At 56.4% G+C, this 16195-nt stretch overlaps 1 protein-coding gene and 1 long non-coding RNA gene across 5 annotated transcripts in view; one reads left to right on the top strand and one right to left on the bottom strand.

Moving 5' to 3' along the window:
* Positions 1-3648, top strand: part of LOC120891634 (uncharacterized) — a 51927-nt gene extending 48279 nt beyond the window's left edge. For all 4 annotated transcript variants that reach the window (XR_013431289.1, XR_013431287.1, XR_013431286.1 and 1 more), the window contains one exon: positions 2732-3648. This is a non-coding gene — a long non-coding RNA (uncharacterized LOC120891634). The remainder of the gene's footprint in view (positions 1-2731) is intronic.
* A 5477-nt stretch (positions 3649-9125) lies between these two features.
* Positions 9126-16189, bottom strand: Lsm3 (LSM3 homolog, U6 small nuclear RNA and mRNA degradation associated). The gene is made up of 4 exons (XM_005333778.4): positions 16031-16189; positions 14014-14124; positions 12327-12422; positions 9126-9515 (listed from the first exon to the last, which is right to left on the bottom strand). Exons 1-4 carry the CDS (start codon positions 16049-16051, stop codon positions 9435-9437), a joined length of 309 nt encoding a protein of 102 aa, XP_005333835.1. The 5' UTR covers positions 16052-16189; the 3' UTR covers positions 9126-9434.
* Positions 16190-16195: the final 6 nt, after the last annotated feature.

The following is a 16195-nucleotide window of genomic DNA, read 5'->3' as shown; positions in this document are numbered from 1 at the left end:
GGTCTGACTCAGTGCCAGCCGGGATTGCGTCAGAGCTCCGCACATCTGACCCGCTCTCTGGGTGTGCCGGGGCTGTCCATCCCCAGGGCACATGGAATACAGCGGTTCTCCAAACCTGGGGCATCGGAATCAACCGGACAGACGGCCACGCAGAGTCCTGGGCCGTACGCTAACGTTTCTGTCTCCAGCAACTTTGGGAGGGGGAGTGAAACTCGGCCTTTCTGTTTCTTTGGTCCTGGGGACTGAACCCAGGGACACTACCACTGAGCTATATCCCCAGCCCCTTTTTATTTTGTGATTTTGAGACAGGTCTCACTAAGTGGCTGAGGCTGGCCTCCAACTTGCCATCCTCCTGCCTCAGCCTCCAGAGTCGTGGGGATGACAGGTGGGCACACGGCCCCCTGCCAGGGCTGTTCTGCGAGATGGAGGCCATGGAGGGCTGTGGGCAGGAGTGGCGTGATCTGAACACCTAGCCAGGTCCCCGCCCCCCGTCGCGAGGCCAGCTGTCCCTCTGCCAGGCCGGGCACTGGCTGCCCGAAGGACTCTGGCTTCTGATGGGGAAAGGATGCTTCGCAGTCTGCAGACCGCCACCCTCATGTTGCCCGTGGGTTTGTGCAGAGTGACTTTCCAAGGCTTTGAGACCTTTGGAATCAGGTTTAGGCAGAGCCATAAAGTACTGCGACGAGGACAAGGACTTGGTGGACAGGGGACAGCTTCAACACTTCAGAGACACCCAGGAGGGAGGGCGCTGCTTTCAGAAAAGTCCCCACACACTGCACCTCCGTGTGATCACCTTCACATCTGTGAACTCTACCCTTAAACATGGGAAGAGGGTACATTCTTGCAATTCTTTGACCACAATAAAAAATAAGCTGGGGGCAGGGGGGCGCGCCTGTCATCCCCGCAGCTGGGGAGGCTGAGGCAGGAGGATCGCAAGGTGGAGGCCAGCCTCAGCCACTCAGCGAGGCCCTGAGCAACTCAGCGAGACCCTGTCTCTGAATAAAATGCAAAATAGGGTTGGGGACGGGGCTCAGGGGTTGAGTGTCCCTGGGTTCAATTCCCGGTACCAAAAATAAAAGAAAATTTAAAAAAATAAAGAAAAGCTGATAGTATAAAGAAATTTGATGGAGGTCGACCAAATTGTGCCCATTTCTCACATTTTGGGCGGTTCTCAAGATGTCAAAGGGCAGCAGGAGACGGTCCAGTTCACCAGGGTAGAACGAAAGCTTTAGAGAAGAGGATAATGTCATTCACAGGGGAAGAGCAGCAGCCAAGCCTTGGCCCCTCCGTATTTTTTTCCCATTTTCCTTTGTGCAGTGGGAAAGGCCCCAGGTCCCCTGTCCCCCACGGAAGTCGGCCTCCCACCATCGAGACCTGGAGCCTGCGTGGGGTGGACTCCAGGGCACCAAGACGCAGCTCAGTGGACACAGCCCCCGGAGCCAGGGCCTGGCTGCTGTCCTCCTGGCCGTCACCTCCACCCCAGTGCTGGTGACTTGGAGATTCTGCTTATCTGTCCCCAAGGGCACCGCAGCAGGCCTGGGCTTGGCCGGGACAGGATTCCTGGGACGCGCGTCACCGTCTATTTTGACTCTGGCAGTTGTTGACATTTCTTCTAGGAAAGGAGGGGCACCTGTTGGTAGGGTTCCGCCGTCCCCAGCGTGTCCCCGTTCAGGGCAAACTGAGCAGGGACAGGAGTGGCCCCCGGGGCCCCTTGGGGGCTCTGGCGGCCCCTCACCCAGGACAGAGAGCTGCCCCGATGCCTGTCCACCTGCCCTTCCCCTGGGTGATCTGCACCCTGGAGTTTCCTGGGCAGAAGCTGACAGTGATGTCACCGTCCCGTGATGCTGCTGGGTGACCTTGCTGACTGAGCCGGTCCCACTTATTTCTCCCGCACCCTTAAAGCTGCCCAGGGGACAACATCGCTGAGAACCGAGGTGGGGGACAGGAGGCTGCAAAGGGGTCATTGCTTGGCCCTGGGTCCTCACCAGGCAGCCTGCTCCTCCTAGTTTGGACGATTCTTTTGGCCTGAAAATCTGGGCCCTGCTATTGTTACTCTTTTTTCTTTTATGTGGGTACAGGGGGTTGAACTCAGGGGCACTCAACCCCTGAGCCCCGTCCCCAGCCCTATTTTGTATTTTATTGAGAGACAGGGTCTCCCTGAGCTGCTCAGGGCCTTGCTAAGTTTCTGAGGCTGGCCTCCACCTAGCGATCCTCCTGCCTCAGCCTCCCCAGCCGCTGGGATGACAGACGCGGGCTAGGCTCACTGTCCCGCTTTCCTGGAGGAGGAAACTGAGGGTGGGGGAAGCTGAGTCTGGTTCACATCTTTTGAGCCACGGTGCTGGGCTCCAGATCAGGACTCAAATCCACATCTTAACAAGGAAATGTGAGCCGTCCGAGCGAGGCCAAGTGTTTTATTGATTTTAACCCCAAACTTCGCCTCTGTGAGTCCAGTTCAGTGATTCCAGGCCGTTCTCGGGACATACCTCAGTGGAGCTGAGAGGACACTGGACACAGGAGGGCACTGAGGCTGTGACACGGAGCAAGGATCCGCTCACAGACGTTCTGTCCAGCCGGCAGCTGGGGACAGGGACAGGCCCCTGCGTGCTGACAGGAGGCTCTGGCTGGGAGTCCCATCCTCAGCCCCACAGGCCGTGGGCAGCACCAGAAGCCTGTCTTTCCTTACGACTTCCATGTGGAACAAGGAATGTTTTCTGTTCTTTGCTTTTGGCAGCAGCAGCAGAGCGTAGGATGGAGTCTCACCAACCACCGAGACTGAAGGGGGTACGGAGCCAGAGCGCGAAGGCCAGCGTGGGTCATGTTGCACACAGACCAAGGGCGCTGCGAAGGCAGAAGAGCGCCACCTGCTGTCACAGTTGAGATTAGGAAGTGAGCTGAGCGGTAAGGGGCCCTCCATCCATCTCAGAGGGGCAAGAAGGGCTGGTGCGCTCTTGCACAGCAGGGACAATACGTCATGTGCCGTCATGGGCTGTCCACTTCAGAAGTCTGCCAGAAAAGATCTAGAAAACTGCTGCCCATGATGAGTATTTGAGGATAAAAAACCCATTTTTATGTTTTCATGCACCAGTTTAAAAAATGTGTGATTGATGGGGGTTTGGGGGTGCATGCCTGTTAGCCCAGGGACTTGGGAGGCCGAGGCAGGAGGGTCGCAAGATGGAGGCCAGCCTCAGCAAATCAGTGAGGCCCTAAGCAAGTTGGTGAGACCCTGTGTCAAAATACAAAATAAAATAAAAGAATGGACATGGGGTTTAGTGGCTGAGTGACCCTGCGTTCAATCCTTAGTACCCCAAAAAACAAGCAAAACAAAAACAAAATAAAATAATAATCCACATTTAGTTGGAAAAAAAATAAGACGGGAACTTTAGGTGCATTCTCTGGGCGTCTGAGATCATTGTTACTATATATTACTTTATTGTGGGGGGTACTGGGAATTGAACTTGGGGGCACTCAGCCACTGAGCCCCGTCCCCAGCCCTATTTTGCATTTTATTTAGAGACAGGGTCTCACTGAGTTGCTTAGGGCCTTGCTAAGTGGCTGAGGCTGGCCTCCAACTTGCCATCCTCCTGCCTCAGCCTCCCGAGCCGCTGGAATGGATTATTATTATATTTTAAAAATACTTTTAGTCCTAAATGGACGTACTACCTTTAGTTGATCTGTTTCTTTTTATGTGGTGCCAAGGGTCGAACCCAGGGCCTCCCACGGGAGAGAGGCCTCTCCTGTGGCCTCAGGCAGATCTCTGTCCCCCTCCTGGATTCTTCTTCCCTGTCTGCAATGACACCTGGGCCTCTGAGTTCCCCTTGACCCCGCCCCCCTCCCACCTCCCGTCCCCCGCCTCCTGGGCTTACTCTTCTGGGGGCTGTTGTCCCCTTGCCTAGTTGTGAGCCACCAAAAAGTCTCTTTTTCCCTTTTTCTTTCTTTTTCTCAGTTCTGGGACCCAGGGCCCTGTCCCCACTAGTCAAGGGCCCCGCCACCGAGCCTCGCTCCTAGCCTCCCGCCACCGGCCTCTTTATGTTGAGACGGAGTCTTGCGCAGTGGTGGAGGCTGGCCTCCAACTTGAGATGTTCCTGCCTCGGCCTCCCGAGTCGCAGGGCTCACGGAGTGTCCCTCCACACGTGGCGCGTGCGGGACACCTGGGGGTGGCATGTGCTGAATGAACCACAGTATTTCCAAGCCACGAGTCTCCTGAAAGCCATCAGGGGAGAGAAATGAGCGGGCATTTGGGATAAGTCAGATGGGGGCTTGGCGGACCTCACGGCCTCCCGACACCTGTTCCCTCTGAGCCTTCTGACCTGCTGCTGGTGACGGGGCAGGGACATCCCCGCACCGTCCCAGGCTGCTCCTGGAGAGGCCTTGCCGTCCTTAGGTGACCTTGGGGCACCTCCCTGGTCCCTCTGGGTTGGGAGCCAGGTGAGTCTGCAGCCCCCGGGCTCCTTCTGCTGTCATTCCCCACCTTCCCGAGGACAGGAGGGTTCCTGTCGCGTCCCCAGCCTGATGCCCACAGCGCGGCCGGCAGGTGGGGCTGGCAGGGGGGAGCCCGGGAAGAAACTCCTCCAGAGTCATCCTTGGCAACCCCCAGGGGCCAGGTGGCTTCCACACCCTGGAAACTTCTAGAAGCTGCCAAGAAAATAGGCATCTACACGCTCTGGAGTGTTCGCAGGGAGCGACGGGCAGAGGGAGCTCAGAACACGCCTGGCCTCTTCTCCCTGGGGTCAGGGACGCCGGGCTCCCAGCTGGCACATCTGTCACCTCTGGCAGGTGGCGGTCACAGGGCGTGTGGCCCAGGACAGCAGGCAGGACGGGGCGAGGGGAAGCAGGGGACCAGAAGTGGCCGCTGAGCTTCGTGGCCCGGCCCAGGGCGACCCCTGGCCCTTGCAGATGTTTTCCGTGATCAACACGCGGAGAGCCACTCAGATGGCATCGCCACCCGGGGGACAGTCCCCTCCCGACAGTGGTGTCATCTGTAAGAGTGAGTCACAGGGAACGGCCCGCCTCCGGGCGAAGTTTGAGGATGTGCCCAAGTCACAGCTCTGGCCCCTCTGGACGGTCCTGAGACCTTGTCCCTCTGTGGCTCATGACCTTAGCTCCACTTGGGACACTCAGAAGTGACTCGGGTGGACTTCAGGGCCCCTTCATCTCAAAGACGTGGCAGGCGGTGGCCACTCATGAGTGTCCCTGCCACCACTGGATCAAAGGGCAGGGTTTCCATTTTTAATGGGGAGCCCAGGGCCTCACCTGGGCCAGGTAGGTGCTCTGCCACCAGCCGGACCCCAGCCCCAGGATCTTCAAAATGGTGACAGATCTTCAAACTGAGCTTCTATAACGTCTATGGCTGACGGCGACAGTGAGACTAAGTAGGTGCTTAGGAAAACCGTGACCCTGACGTGATGCGGACACAAAGTGCTGATGTGGACTTTGTTTAAAACCGTCCTTCTTCACACGAGGGCACATGAATCACGGTGTTTAGACACCAAGAGCAGGTTGACACCCAGGTGGCCTTCAGGATCCATGTGCTAAGGACCGCTCAGGTGAAATGTGATGGGATACGGGGACAGAGGGGCACAGCGTCCTGATTTTAACACGCGGTGTCTTTATTGAATTGCTATTTACAGTTTGGGTCCCAGGAGAACCTGCGGCAGAGAGTCCTGACTATCACCCATCTGGCTGACCCTTTTTTTTGTTGTTGTTGTTGGTCCTGGGGATTGAACCCAGGGGCACGCACTTAGCCACTGAGCCCCGTCCCCAGCCCTTTTTCTATTTTATTTAGAGACAGAGTCTCACTAAGTGGCTGAGGGCCTCACTAAGTGGCTGAGGCTGGCCTCCAACTTGCGATCCTCCTGCCTCAGCCTCCTGAGCTGCAGGTATGACAGGCGTGGGTCACCCTACCTGGCTGTATCTTGCATAACAGATGAAAGTCCTGTACACACAGGTGACATCGATTTCTCTGCTTCTGCACTGGCTCTGTTCCCGTTTACTGTGCAGTCATTATTTCAACTGATGAATGATCAAAAGCAGGAGATGAGTCCCTAAGTTCTTAGAAAGTTCTTTTCACAGGAAAAGAAAAGTGTGTGTAGCAGGTGGGACCCTCCTGAAAATCCAAGGGGGACCCTAAGGGAAAGGGAGTCAGCGTGTGGGAAAGTGGGGACAAAGTGCCAGGGAGTGGCATTGGCCCAATGATGTCGTCATAGTGTGTGTGTAAGAATGTGCGACCACACACCCCACCATGGTGTGCAGCCGTGATGCACCCATAAAAAATAAGTGACAAGTTCCTCTTAGCATTTCTGAATATGTAAATAATCCTACCATTTCCTCCTTTCCTTATGGCCCTGTAAGGGAATCTGTGTTGCTCTGAGTCTGACCGAGTGCCATCCCATATTTTCTCGTGTTCCGTGACACCCGGTCCCCTTTTCTCCTGAGAACAAGACGGGTGTCCACTAGGGGGAGGAGCCAGGGCGCCTGGGGTCTGCAGTGGAGGGTCACCGTGGGCCCACGGTCAGGGCCCAGGAGTTCGACTGTCTCACCTCAAGTCACTGAGTTGGACTCTCAAGTCACTGAGGGACTCCAGATGTGGCCCAGCTGTCTCATGAGTGACAGAAGGTCCTGGTCCCCCCAGCACTGACGCCGTCCAGTTAAGGTGCACGTCCTCTACTGAGGCTGTCACCCTGGCCAGGCTGCCCACGGGGTCCTGTGTCTACAGAGCGGCTCTCGTGGTCAGGGCTGGGCACGTCTGACCACTCCCTCTCCACAGTGCTGTGGAGTGTGACAGCTGCTTGGAGTTCTGTTGCCAAGCCATGAGTCTGAAGTGCGACCTGGACTGGGAAGGGACCCTGTGTCAGAGGTGACTTGTGGGTCAGCTCACCTGGCCCCAGTCATCCACAGTATTGGGCAGGGTTTTTTTTTGTGTGTTTGTTTTTGGTACCAGGGATTGAACTTGGGGACAGTTGACCCCTGAGCCCCGTCCCCAGCCCTATTTTGTGTTTATTATTTAGAGACAGGGTCTCCCTGAGTTGCTCAGGGCCTCCATTTGGCTGAGGCTGGCTTTGAACTGGAGATCCTCCTGCCTCAGCCTCCCGAGCCGCTGGGACGACCGGGGTGCGCCATGCCGTTCTAACGTGACTCTGGGTGGACTGAGTTCTCTGCAGGTTTCAATGTTTTCTGGAAACTTGGTCGTTCCATGAGGACAGTCCTGGGACTCATGTTGAACTTCCCCAGCACCATGGGAGCCATCCACAGGGCCACCAGGGGTCCCTGTGCCCACTACCTTCCTGTAAGTGTCCCTCATGAAACCTCCAAGACGGGGATCTAGGTGTGGCATCTGCTGGCAAGGACTCCAGAGGAGTGTGACATCACCAGAGGCTCCCCTCCAGGTATGTGACAGCACGTGGCAGGAACCACCAGTCCCCAGCTCCCGCGATGTGGCCACCAGCTGGTGGCTGGGGCTGAGTGCTGTGTGCTGCAGGGGCCCAGGCACAGCTCCCAGGACCCCGCCCGGAGAGCATGGCCCTGGGGACAGCCCCCCTGCAGCCTTGGGTAGGCGACCTCGACTTGGGGACCGTGGCAGGGCCCTGGTTGAGCTCTAGGGACTTGGACCCCAGCTCCCCAAGACCCCCAACTCACAGTGCCTCCCCTGTCCTGGTCCCCGTCCCTGTGTGCGGCTGTTAGATGAGGGGCGTGTGTGGGCTGCGGCTGTCCTGTGCCAATGTCCCCAGGTCACATGGCAGGGTCCTGTGTTTTAAAGTCAGGGGTGAACAATCCCGGGGGGCTGTGGGTTCCAGGAGGAGGGGGACCGAGGGCGGAGCAGAGGTGTCCAGAGACTGAGGCACAAGGTGCTGGGGAGGGCAGGCAGACGGGGGAGCGCAGGGGGACGGCAGGGTGACCCCAGGCTGCAGGGGCCTCTCAGTGTCCTTAGCTCTCTGTGCCCTGAGCTCTCTTTAACACCCTGCAGGGGACTCTGAGGATACAAAGTGCCTCTGGCCTGCGCATGCTGTTCCATCAAGGGTGGTGACTCTCCTGTCCCCTGTCCTCGTCATTCAGGCCCGAGTTCTGCTCAGGAAGGCCTCCCAGATGGCCGCTGGCTGTCCACCCACCAGAGCTGCAGGTCCCCGTTTCCCGCAGCGAACAGCTTTGCCCCCAGGGACCACTGACCCCGAGGAGCAAGCCCAGGGGTGGCTGCAGGAGGCTGGGGTCCCTTGCGCCCTGGGCTCAGCACCCCGTCCTTCCCTGTTAGCTTGTGGGGACAGGGCAGTAAATGGAACCTGTGGACACCACTAAAGGCATCTCTGGGCCGTGGCTCAGTGCGCGTCCCTCGTGAGCACACGGCAGGGCCCATGGTGGATGTGCCAACAGCACCCCGTCTCTGGGGAGGTCGCCCCAAACCAGACTTTCTGCTTTTCAGAGTCCACACTGGCGCAGGGCCCGGGGCCAGCCATCGTCTGGATGAACAGCTGAGGGCAGGGCGAGGGCAGGGCGGGCGCGGGGCGGGCAGGGACTTGCTCCTCTGCGTTTAGGGCACCAAGTGCTGGAACCAGAACAGCTTGGCTTTTGGCCACCCCCTGCCTTCAGGTGTCGCTAAGGAGCGTTTTAGACTTGGCCTCCAATGATCCAAGAGTGGAGAGTGGCCTCTCTTCTTTGGTACTGGGGATTGAACCCGGGGTCACTAGGCCACTGAGCGCCTCCCTGGCCCCATTTTGCATTTTGTTTGGAGACTGGGTCTCGCTGACTTGCTTAGGATGTCATCAAGTTGCTGAGGCTGGCCTCCAACTCTCGATCCTCCTGCCTCAGCCTCCTGAGCCCTGGGGTGACAGGTGTGGGCCAGGCTGGAAAGTGTTTTCTCTAAGTGTAGCTCTGGTACCAGAAGTCACACCTTGTGGCCCACGGGAACGTCAACGTTTAAAATGACACCTGAGCTCCTGCAGCACCCTGTGGGTGTATTATTGTGTCACCTGTGTACCCGGCTGTCCTGCACTTGTTGGTTTGGACAACCGCAGCGGACAGGCAGGGCACAGGGACAAAACCCCAGGTCCCACTCTGCCAGCTGTGCCTCCAGAACCACAGGGGCCCTGTGCCACACAGACATGTGCTGAGACGAGCTCACAAGACAGGAGGCTGTGTTAAAAAAGAAACCCCAAAACAAACACCAAATTTAATAAAAAACCCAAACAAACCATAAGGACGTGTGTGCAGGACGACGGGGGAAACTGACCCTTGAACAAGACGCGGACACCTCAGGGGGATTGGAGGGGACAGTGCACGGAGCTCAAGAGGCTGCAAGTTGTTTACAAACCAACTCACTTCGGGGTGCAGGAGTCGCGGCCATTTCTTAGTGACACACGCAGCAGCAATGTCTTGTCCACATCCTGGACATTCAAAGGGGCAGCTGTCCACGGTCTCCGTCTTCTCCTCGGGGTCCACCCTCGGTGTCAGCCGACTCTCAACGGAGGGGCGACCAGCACGACCCCGTCTCCCCGGACAAACAGCATCGGAATGTTCCGCTTGGTCGACTGCAGGACACAAAACCAACAGGGCCGCGTGGAATGACACTGAAGAATGTCAACATAGTCACAGAGACGCATCGCTCAGAATATACTTGAGCCACCCACGAACCTGCCCCGAGGGCCTGTCTGGGGTTGTCCCCTCACCCCTGGGTGACTCAGGTGACCCGAAAACCCAGGGGGTACCAGAGCCACTAGAAGCAGCTGGGGTCCCTGATTTACCACCCGAGAGCATGCTTGTGTGGTGGCCTCCTGGGGACAGTGGGGACAGTCGCAGGGGCAGGAGGTGAGCTGCTTCTCTGCTCCCCACTGGGCATTGCTTGCAGGGGCTGCAGGGGACATGGGGCACGCACAGAATGGACACCTTGAGGCTTCCGCTGACTGCTCGGGCCTGGGCCCCAGGAGCGAGGGCCGTGTGAGACCTGGGCGAGCCTCGGGTGGATGTCAGCTAGAACCTGCAAAGTAGCCCTCAGGCTCCCAAAGCTGCAGGCCCTGGAGGGTTAGAGGGGAAAGGGCCAAATGGGAGTGGGTTTCACTCTGGGGGACGCTGCGTCCAGCAGACAGACACAGGAAGGAGGTGGACTCGGGCAGAATCTGGCTGGTTTTCACGCAGAGGTGAGAAGGAACAGAACCCACAGCGTCAGACATGCTGAAGCCCAACAGCAGACGTGTAGGTAGGAAGCCTGGATGAGCGAGGCCCAGTGAGGAGCGGAGGCAGGGGGCTGTCTGTCCACCCAAACCTACGAGGCCAGTGGTCAGCAATGGCTGGAGGGAGGGGCACAGACATCCCTTGTGTGGCCTCCAGGCCTCTGGTCCCTAAGGTAGGGGAGGGAGCCCTAGGCAGAGGGGCCGGTGTCCTGGGAGCGACCACGCGGTACAGGATGGACGGCTGGGAAGGTGGTTGGGGACCCAGAGCACAGGCCACTGTCCGCAGCCTGCACAGCGGCTCTCAGCTGGCCGCTCTGCCTTCCCGTTAGTGGTCAGCAGTCGGCTGAGTTGTCCAGGAGTTGGTCACGTAGGTTACGGGAAGACCCACAAGACACCCCTGGTCTGTGTGTCCTGGGGCTGCGGACAGACGGCCCTCCATTATGTCAGGCATTTGGCCCAGTTTCCTGTGTTGAACAGGATCATCCAGGGACGGCATTTTGACAGTCCCCCATAAGTCCCACAGTCAGGGGTGTCTGTGGCTCAGCAGAGCGCGACACTCCCCTGCAGCTGCGCCTGGACGCCGGCGAGGCCCGTGTGCTCTGCTCACTACTAACGGGTCCCTTGGGAGGAAATGCGTAGATGCAGGAGGGAGAGGAGGGGACCCTGGCAAAGGGGAGCGAGCAGAGGGCAGGGGCCAGCGCGGGCAGAGCCACCAAGACCCTCAAAGGCTACTGTTCGGACGCCCACTAGTCGCCTGTCCCTAATCTGAAGGCTTTTTTAAAAAAATATTTTTAAAAAGTGTTTTTTAGTGCACACACAGTATCTTCATTTATTTTCCGGTGGCTGACGATCGAACCTGGTGTTTCACGCAGGTCAGGCAAGCGCTCCGCCACCTGCCCCGCCCTGCCCCCTGAAGGCTTCCGTGTGGTCCGTCAGGGGACCCCCCAGAGCTCCAGGAAGCAGGCGCCCCATCGGCCCTGTCTGATAGACAAGGACGCAGTCACAGTTGGGGTCGGTGCTTTGGCTCCATTAAATCAGTGGTGAGCGGGATCCAGGTCTGAACTTCTGAGATCTGAGTTCTGAGATCTGAGCCCGTTATTTTTCACCACCAGAGTCCAACAGGCCAGAGACTGGCTTTGTGATATTCAAAGACTTTTTTGAGGAGATACCAACAAATGTATTAAAATATGAAGCAGTGAAACGTGTGCGCATGACTTGGTGAATGGCCATTTCCAATGAGCAGTATTCGAGGTCACCACATCATGCTTCTTACCAAGGTCCATTAAAGTGCAAGGCAGACCAGTCCATGTTCATGGGATAAGAATAAAAATCAGCTTAGTGACACGGTTTCCGATGCCACAGGGTGATCGACCTTGACTGCAGCAGGTGTCTGTAAACACCCTTCCCTTTCCACTCCCCGTCTGTGGGGTCAGACTCTCTTTAACCCCAACAATGGATCACGATGGAGGAAACGCAGGTAAAGGGCACGCAAACCTGCCCTCAGCTGCGCCTGGCAGTAAGGAGGTTTGCAGAGACAATGGCAAACCGCACAGCAAATGCACTTCACCAAATACTGTTCTAGAAACAGTGGTTGTTTGTGACAGTGTTATTTTTTTTTAAATATATATTCTTTAAGTTGGACACAATACCTCTGTTTATTTATTTTTATGTGGTGCTGAGGATCGAACCCAGGGCCTCACACATGCTGGGTGAGCGCTCTACCTCTGAGCCCCAGCCCCAGCCCCGTGACACTGTTACTTGTCTTCACAGTGGACATGCGTGTGTCTGAATGAGGGAACACTTCTGTGAACTGTCCCTGTTTTAGTTCCTGACACATGAGGATCATCAGGCCAAGTCCATATGACGTGGAACACCATCGTCCTGTTGTCTGTGGCTCACAGGCCGCTCCTCGCACTGTCACCATGACCCTGGCGACAAGCCGACTCAGTGGACTCTCTTGCCCAAGGGAGCCCGGATAGGTAGTGGCCAAGTCAGTAGCGGAAACCAGATCCGCCTGACCTCCGGGCTCTCCTTTTAATTGCCACACTCCATCAAGTCTGTAAGTCGGTGTCCCAACCTGACAGGCCTCCCTGAGCTGTGGCACGGGAGCCGTCGCATGCCGAGAACAAGTGACAGGTTCAAAGTGAGGAGCTGAGATAATGGGTGACTTACCTTGTAGATCTCTTCATACGTCTCTTCGTCGATCTCTATTGTGGTCACGGTTTCCTCCACGTCGCCCAGGATCATATTTAAGTGTTGATCGTAAGCCTGGAGTGGGAGGGCGAGGGATCAGAAAACACGCACCCACCCAGCGGAGAGACCACCACGAGCAGGGCCCACGACATGTCACCTGGGCCACCACAGGTAATGCACCTGATGCTCACACCACACGCTTCACCTACCAGGGACGACAATCTGCTGCTACCCCACCTCTTCACACACGACCGCAGCGACAGCTGAACTGACCCAATAAAAACAACACTGTCTATCAATCACGGCCCCGAGTGCATTTACTAAAAGTGACTTGGAATGATTTCCTGAGTGTCCACCCTGCTCCTTACCCACAGTGGCCATGTCATATTTATCACTGATCACCAGACTCGTTTCCATGGAGCCAGCCACAGTGTGAAAGGAAAGAAACAGGGACTGAGAGAAGAAATTCCTCAACTGTTAAGATGACGGCACTGCAGGTTTCTAAAGGACTGGACACCACAAAGGGCAGGTAGGCGGAGCAACTGTCCAGGACTTGGACGTGCCTGGCACCTGTGGGCCGAGGGAATAAATGTGACCAGGACACTCAATGTGGCCTCGGGAGTTCACGCCAACACGTGGGCCCCAGGTCCCCGCTCAGCATCTCCTCACACGGACTCCAACAGTGTTGGATGGTTTACGTGGCCCCCTCAGAATAAACAGCCCACAGGCCACGTGGGCATGTGCTGGGCAGGGAGCGCCAACCAGGGCCAAGTATACAGTTTAGGAGTGGAAAACAGACCCGCTGGGCCACGGCGAGAGGCAGACACCTCAGAACAGGACCTGACGTGCAGCTGGTGCTCAGTAAACGTTACCTGTCTCTTTAACCAGTTCAGGGGACAGAAAAGGTGACGGAAACAGCATGGTTAGGAGGTGACCAAGGAGAGGCCACATCGTCCAGGTTTTCTATGAACAAACAGGATCACTTCAAGGGGCCAATTCTACAGGAAGAATTGCACACGTGCACAAAGAAATATGTGCCTCATTTATAGGAGCAAGAAATGGGAGATAGTCTAAATGCCACCGTCATACAGTAAAGTCACCTTTACACACAAGGACGATCTACAATATAAAACAGCGCTCATTCATATACGACTGTTATTCACCATCCAAGTCTTCCCTAGTGGAAGCAAAGGAGACTTATTTTGGTGCTGAAAAACATGCATAACAGGATTCCACTCTTTTTAGAGGTGGTGCAAATATAAGCATCCACACACAGACGTGTGTGCGTGTATATATGTGTCTTCACATATGCACACATATGCTTACACTTGTATGTTTGAGAGAATATACAGAAAAGATCTGAATGAGTACATATGCATATATTTAAGTAAGAATGGAGGACAAATTTATTTACAAATAAAAGTGAGAGATGAAGGGGAGGAGAAGGAACTCTGACCAACATCCTTGCTGAAATTGCTAAAAAAAAATCGCTAAAAACGAGTAAAGTGCAGTTGTGTCGGGTTCATAGAAATAGGAGCGGCTTTCTACCCGCTTTCTCCTGCATTTTAAAACACGCTCTCCCCCTGCCCAGTCCTGCACTACAAGGAGCGAGGCAGGAAGGAGGGGCAGGAAACAGGGTGATTTCGAGGTCATCCGATGTACTCACATGTAACCTGCCTCGCAGCTCCCGGTCATTTCTCATCTTCACGTAAATGCGCTCATCCAGGCTGAGCCTGATGAGGTCCAGCGGCTCCTCTACAGTGTTGGTGGTTTGTTGCTGGTAAAGGAAAACAGGCTTAGGATGGGATACTAGAGGGGGAGCGGAGTTTGGATCTCTGCCCTGCTGTGTTACTGTAGGAAAGTTACTTAACCCCTCTGTGCCTCAGTCTGCAAAACAGGAAAACCAATAGTGTCTCCCTAATTCTGTTGCTGGGAGGCTTAAATGATATGAAGGCTTAGTACAGTGCCTCTCGTATAACACCTGTGACATAAATGAGCGCTAAGACAGATATATATATATATATGAATTATTATATGAATTATTCAGCCAAATAAGCATGACTTTGTTTCCTTGATATCCAGCTCTCAGTCACTTAAAAACCATTGACCTAACGTCTCTGTGAATTCCGAATGCTACCAGAGGTGCAGGTTTAAGGGAAGATCACGAATCCAGCACAGGGCAGGTGGAGTTCAGGGTGGGAACTGGTCAGGAAGATGCAGAACCTGGCAGGTGTATAGAATACCGACTGAAAGCACCAGCTTTGGAGTCAGCCAGTCTGTGTCCATCTCCTGACCCTGACCGGACTCTCCTGAACTCGGATCACAAATCCTGCCGTCACAACCCTCAGACTCCTCAATTGTAACACGAGGAAGCCATAACCTCCCTTTAGGTCCTTACGAGGACTGAGCGACCTAACACCTGGTGAACAAGAGAAATGGTTTCCACTGTCACTGTCACAGAACCATTCAACATGCAGGCCGCAGAGGTCAGGGCTGCATGACTTAGGGTCATCCTCATGGACGGGATGGCTGCAGCCAGGAGGAGTTGGTAAGATTATTCAAGAACTGCTTCAGAGAGTACATGAAATGGTGGAAGAAGGTGACAGAAGGTTCAAAAGGACAAATGAGACCAAAAAAAAAAAAAAAAAACAAAAAAACCCCAAAAAACCCCAAACAACCCAAACCCCTGACATCAGACCCCTGACATCAGTTGGTACCACCGTCACCTCACTTGAACAGCTGTTTAAGGACTGGGTAACCACAGCTGCCACCATCAGGCAGCTCATATTATTGTGGAGAAATGCACATTAATACGTAATGACAATTCTATCAAAACCCGACCATCCTCCTGCTCTCCGGGCCCAGGATGCCACCGTGCACCCCGAGTCCCCATCACTCGGTTCATTCAGCCTCATGGCCGTGCGCTCTCCAGGTGGGAGATGCACATTAAAGGAAGCAGCCCGCGTTCAACATAGAACATGCTGCAAAAAAAAGGAACCAAGGGCCACTCTACGTAAGTGGCGGGGAAGTCCTCCTTCGTGCAGCGGAGACTCCCGCAGTGGGAAGCTGCAGAGGCCGTGGCCCCACGCACAGCGGGACCCGGGCCAGCACAGGAGCAGGTGCAGGGCCGGGTCGCGCCCTCCCCGCCCGGGGCCCACTGCTGCTGTCACAGATCCTCGGCCACAGCCCTGCCCCCGTCTGTCCTCCTGCAGAGCACGGGCTCCAGGGCAGGCAGGCAGGCGTCGCTGTGCGCCTGGCAGCGTCCCCGGGGCCACAGCCGTGTCCCTCCCGAGTGGCGCGTCCCCTCGGCCGGCGCCCAGGACGGGCCCCTGGGACCCTGACCGCCCGGTCCCGCCTCCTGCGGGAACCCTGACCGCCCGGGAGGCAGGCAGGGCCGGCTCCTTCCACTCCACAGACAAGGGCAGGCCTCGCGGGCCCAGAGGTGGCGAGCGCGGCGGGCCCCTCTCGGGCGGGCTGACAAGGACCTCGGGGTCCCGGCCGAGTCCGGAGGGGGCGCGACGGCCGGAGGCACAAGGGGCAGCGGCGACCGGGACGAGCCACCGCGGCAGGCCGCCTTCCCACGGGCTTGGAAGGAGACAGCCCTGGTACGCGAGGCCGAGCAGGACCAGGGCCGCAAGGGGCGGGGACGTTGTTTTGGAGCCGGGACCTTAGAACCCACTCACCTGGTCCACGTCGTCCGCCATGTTTCAAACCCTGCGCCCTTTCCCGCCTCTCGCGAGAACCCGCGAGCGTCTCCGGGACCGCAGAACCGGAAGCGCAATGACGCCACGCTCCGGAAGTAGTGATGATAGTCGATTCGTATTGGCCCTTCGGAGGTGGGCGGAGCT

This window comes from Ictidomys tridecemlineatus, chromosome 16, assembly GCF_052094955.1.
Source record: "Ictidomys tridecemlineatus isolate mIctTri1 chromosome 16, mIctTri1.hap1, whole genome shotgun sequence".
NCBI classification, from domain to species: Eukaryota; Metazoa; Chordata; class Mammalia; order Rodentia; family Sciuridae; genus Ictidomys; species Ictidomys tridecemlineatus.
Note: the sequence above shows the minus strand (reverse complement) of the source record. Positions and strands in the feature narration are given on the sequence as shown.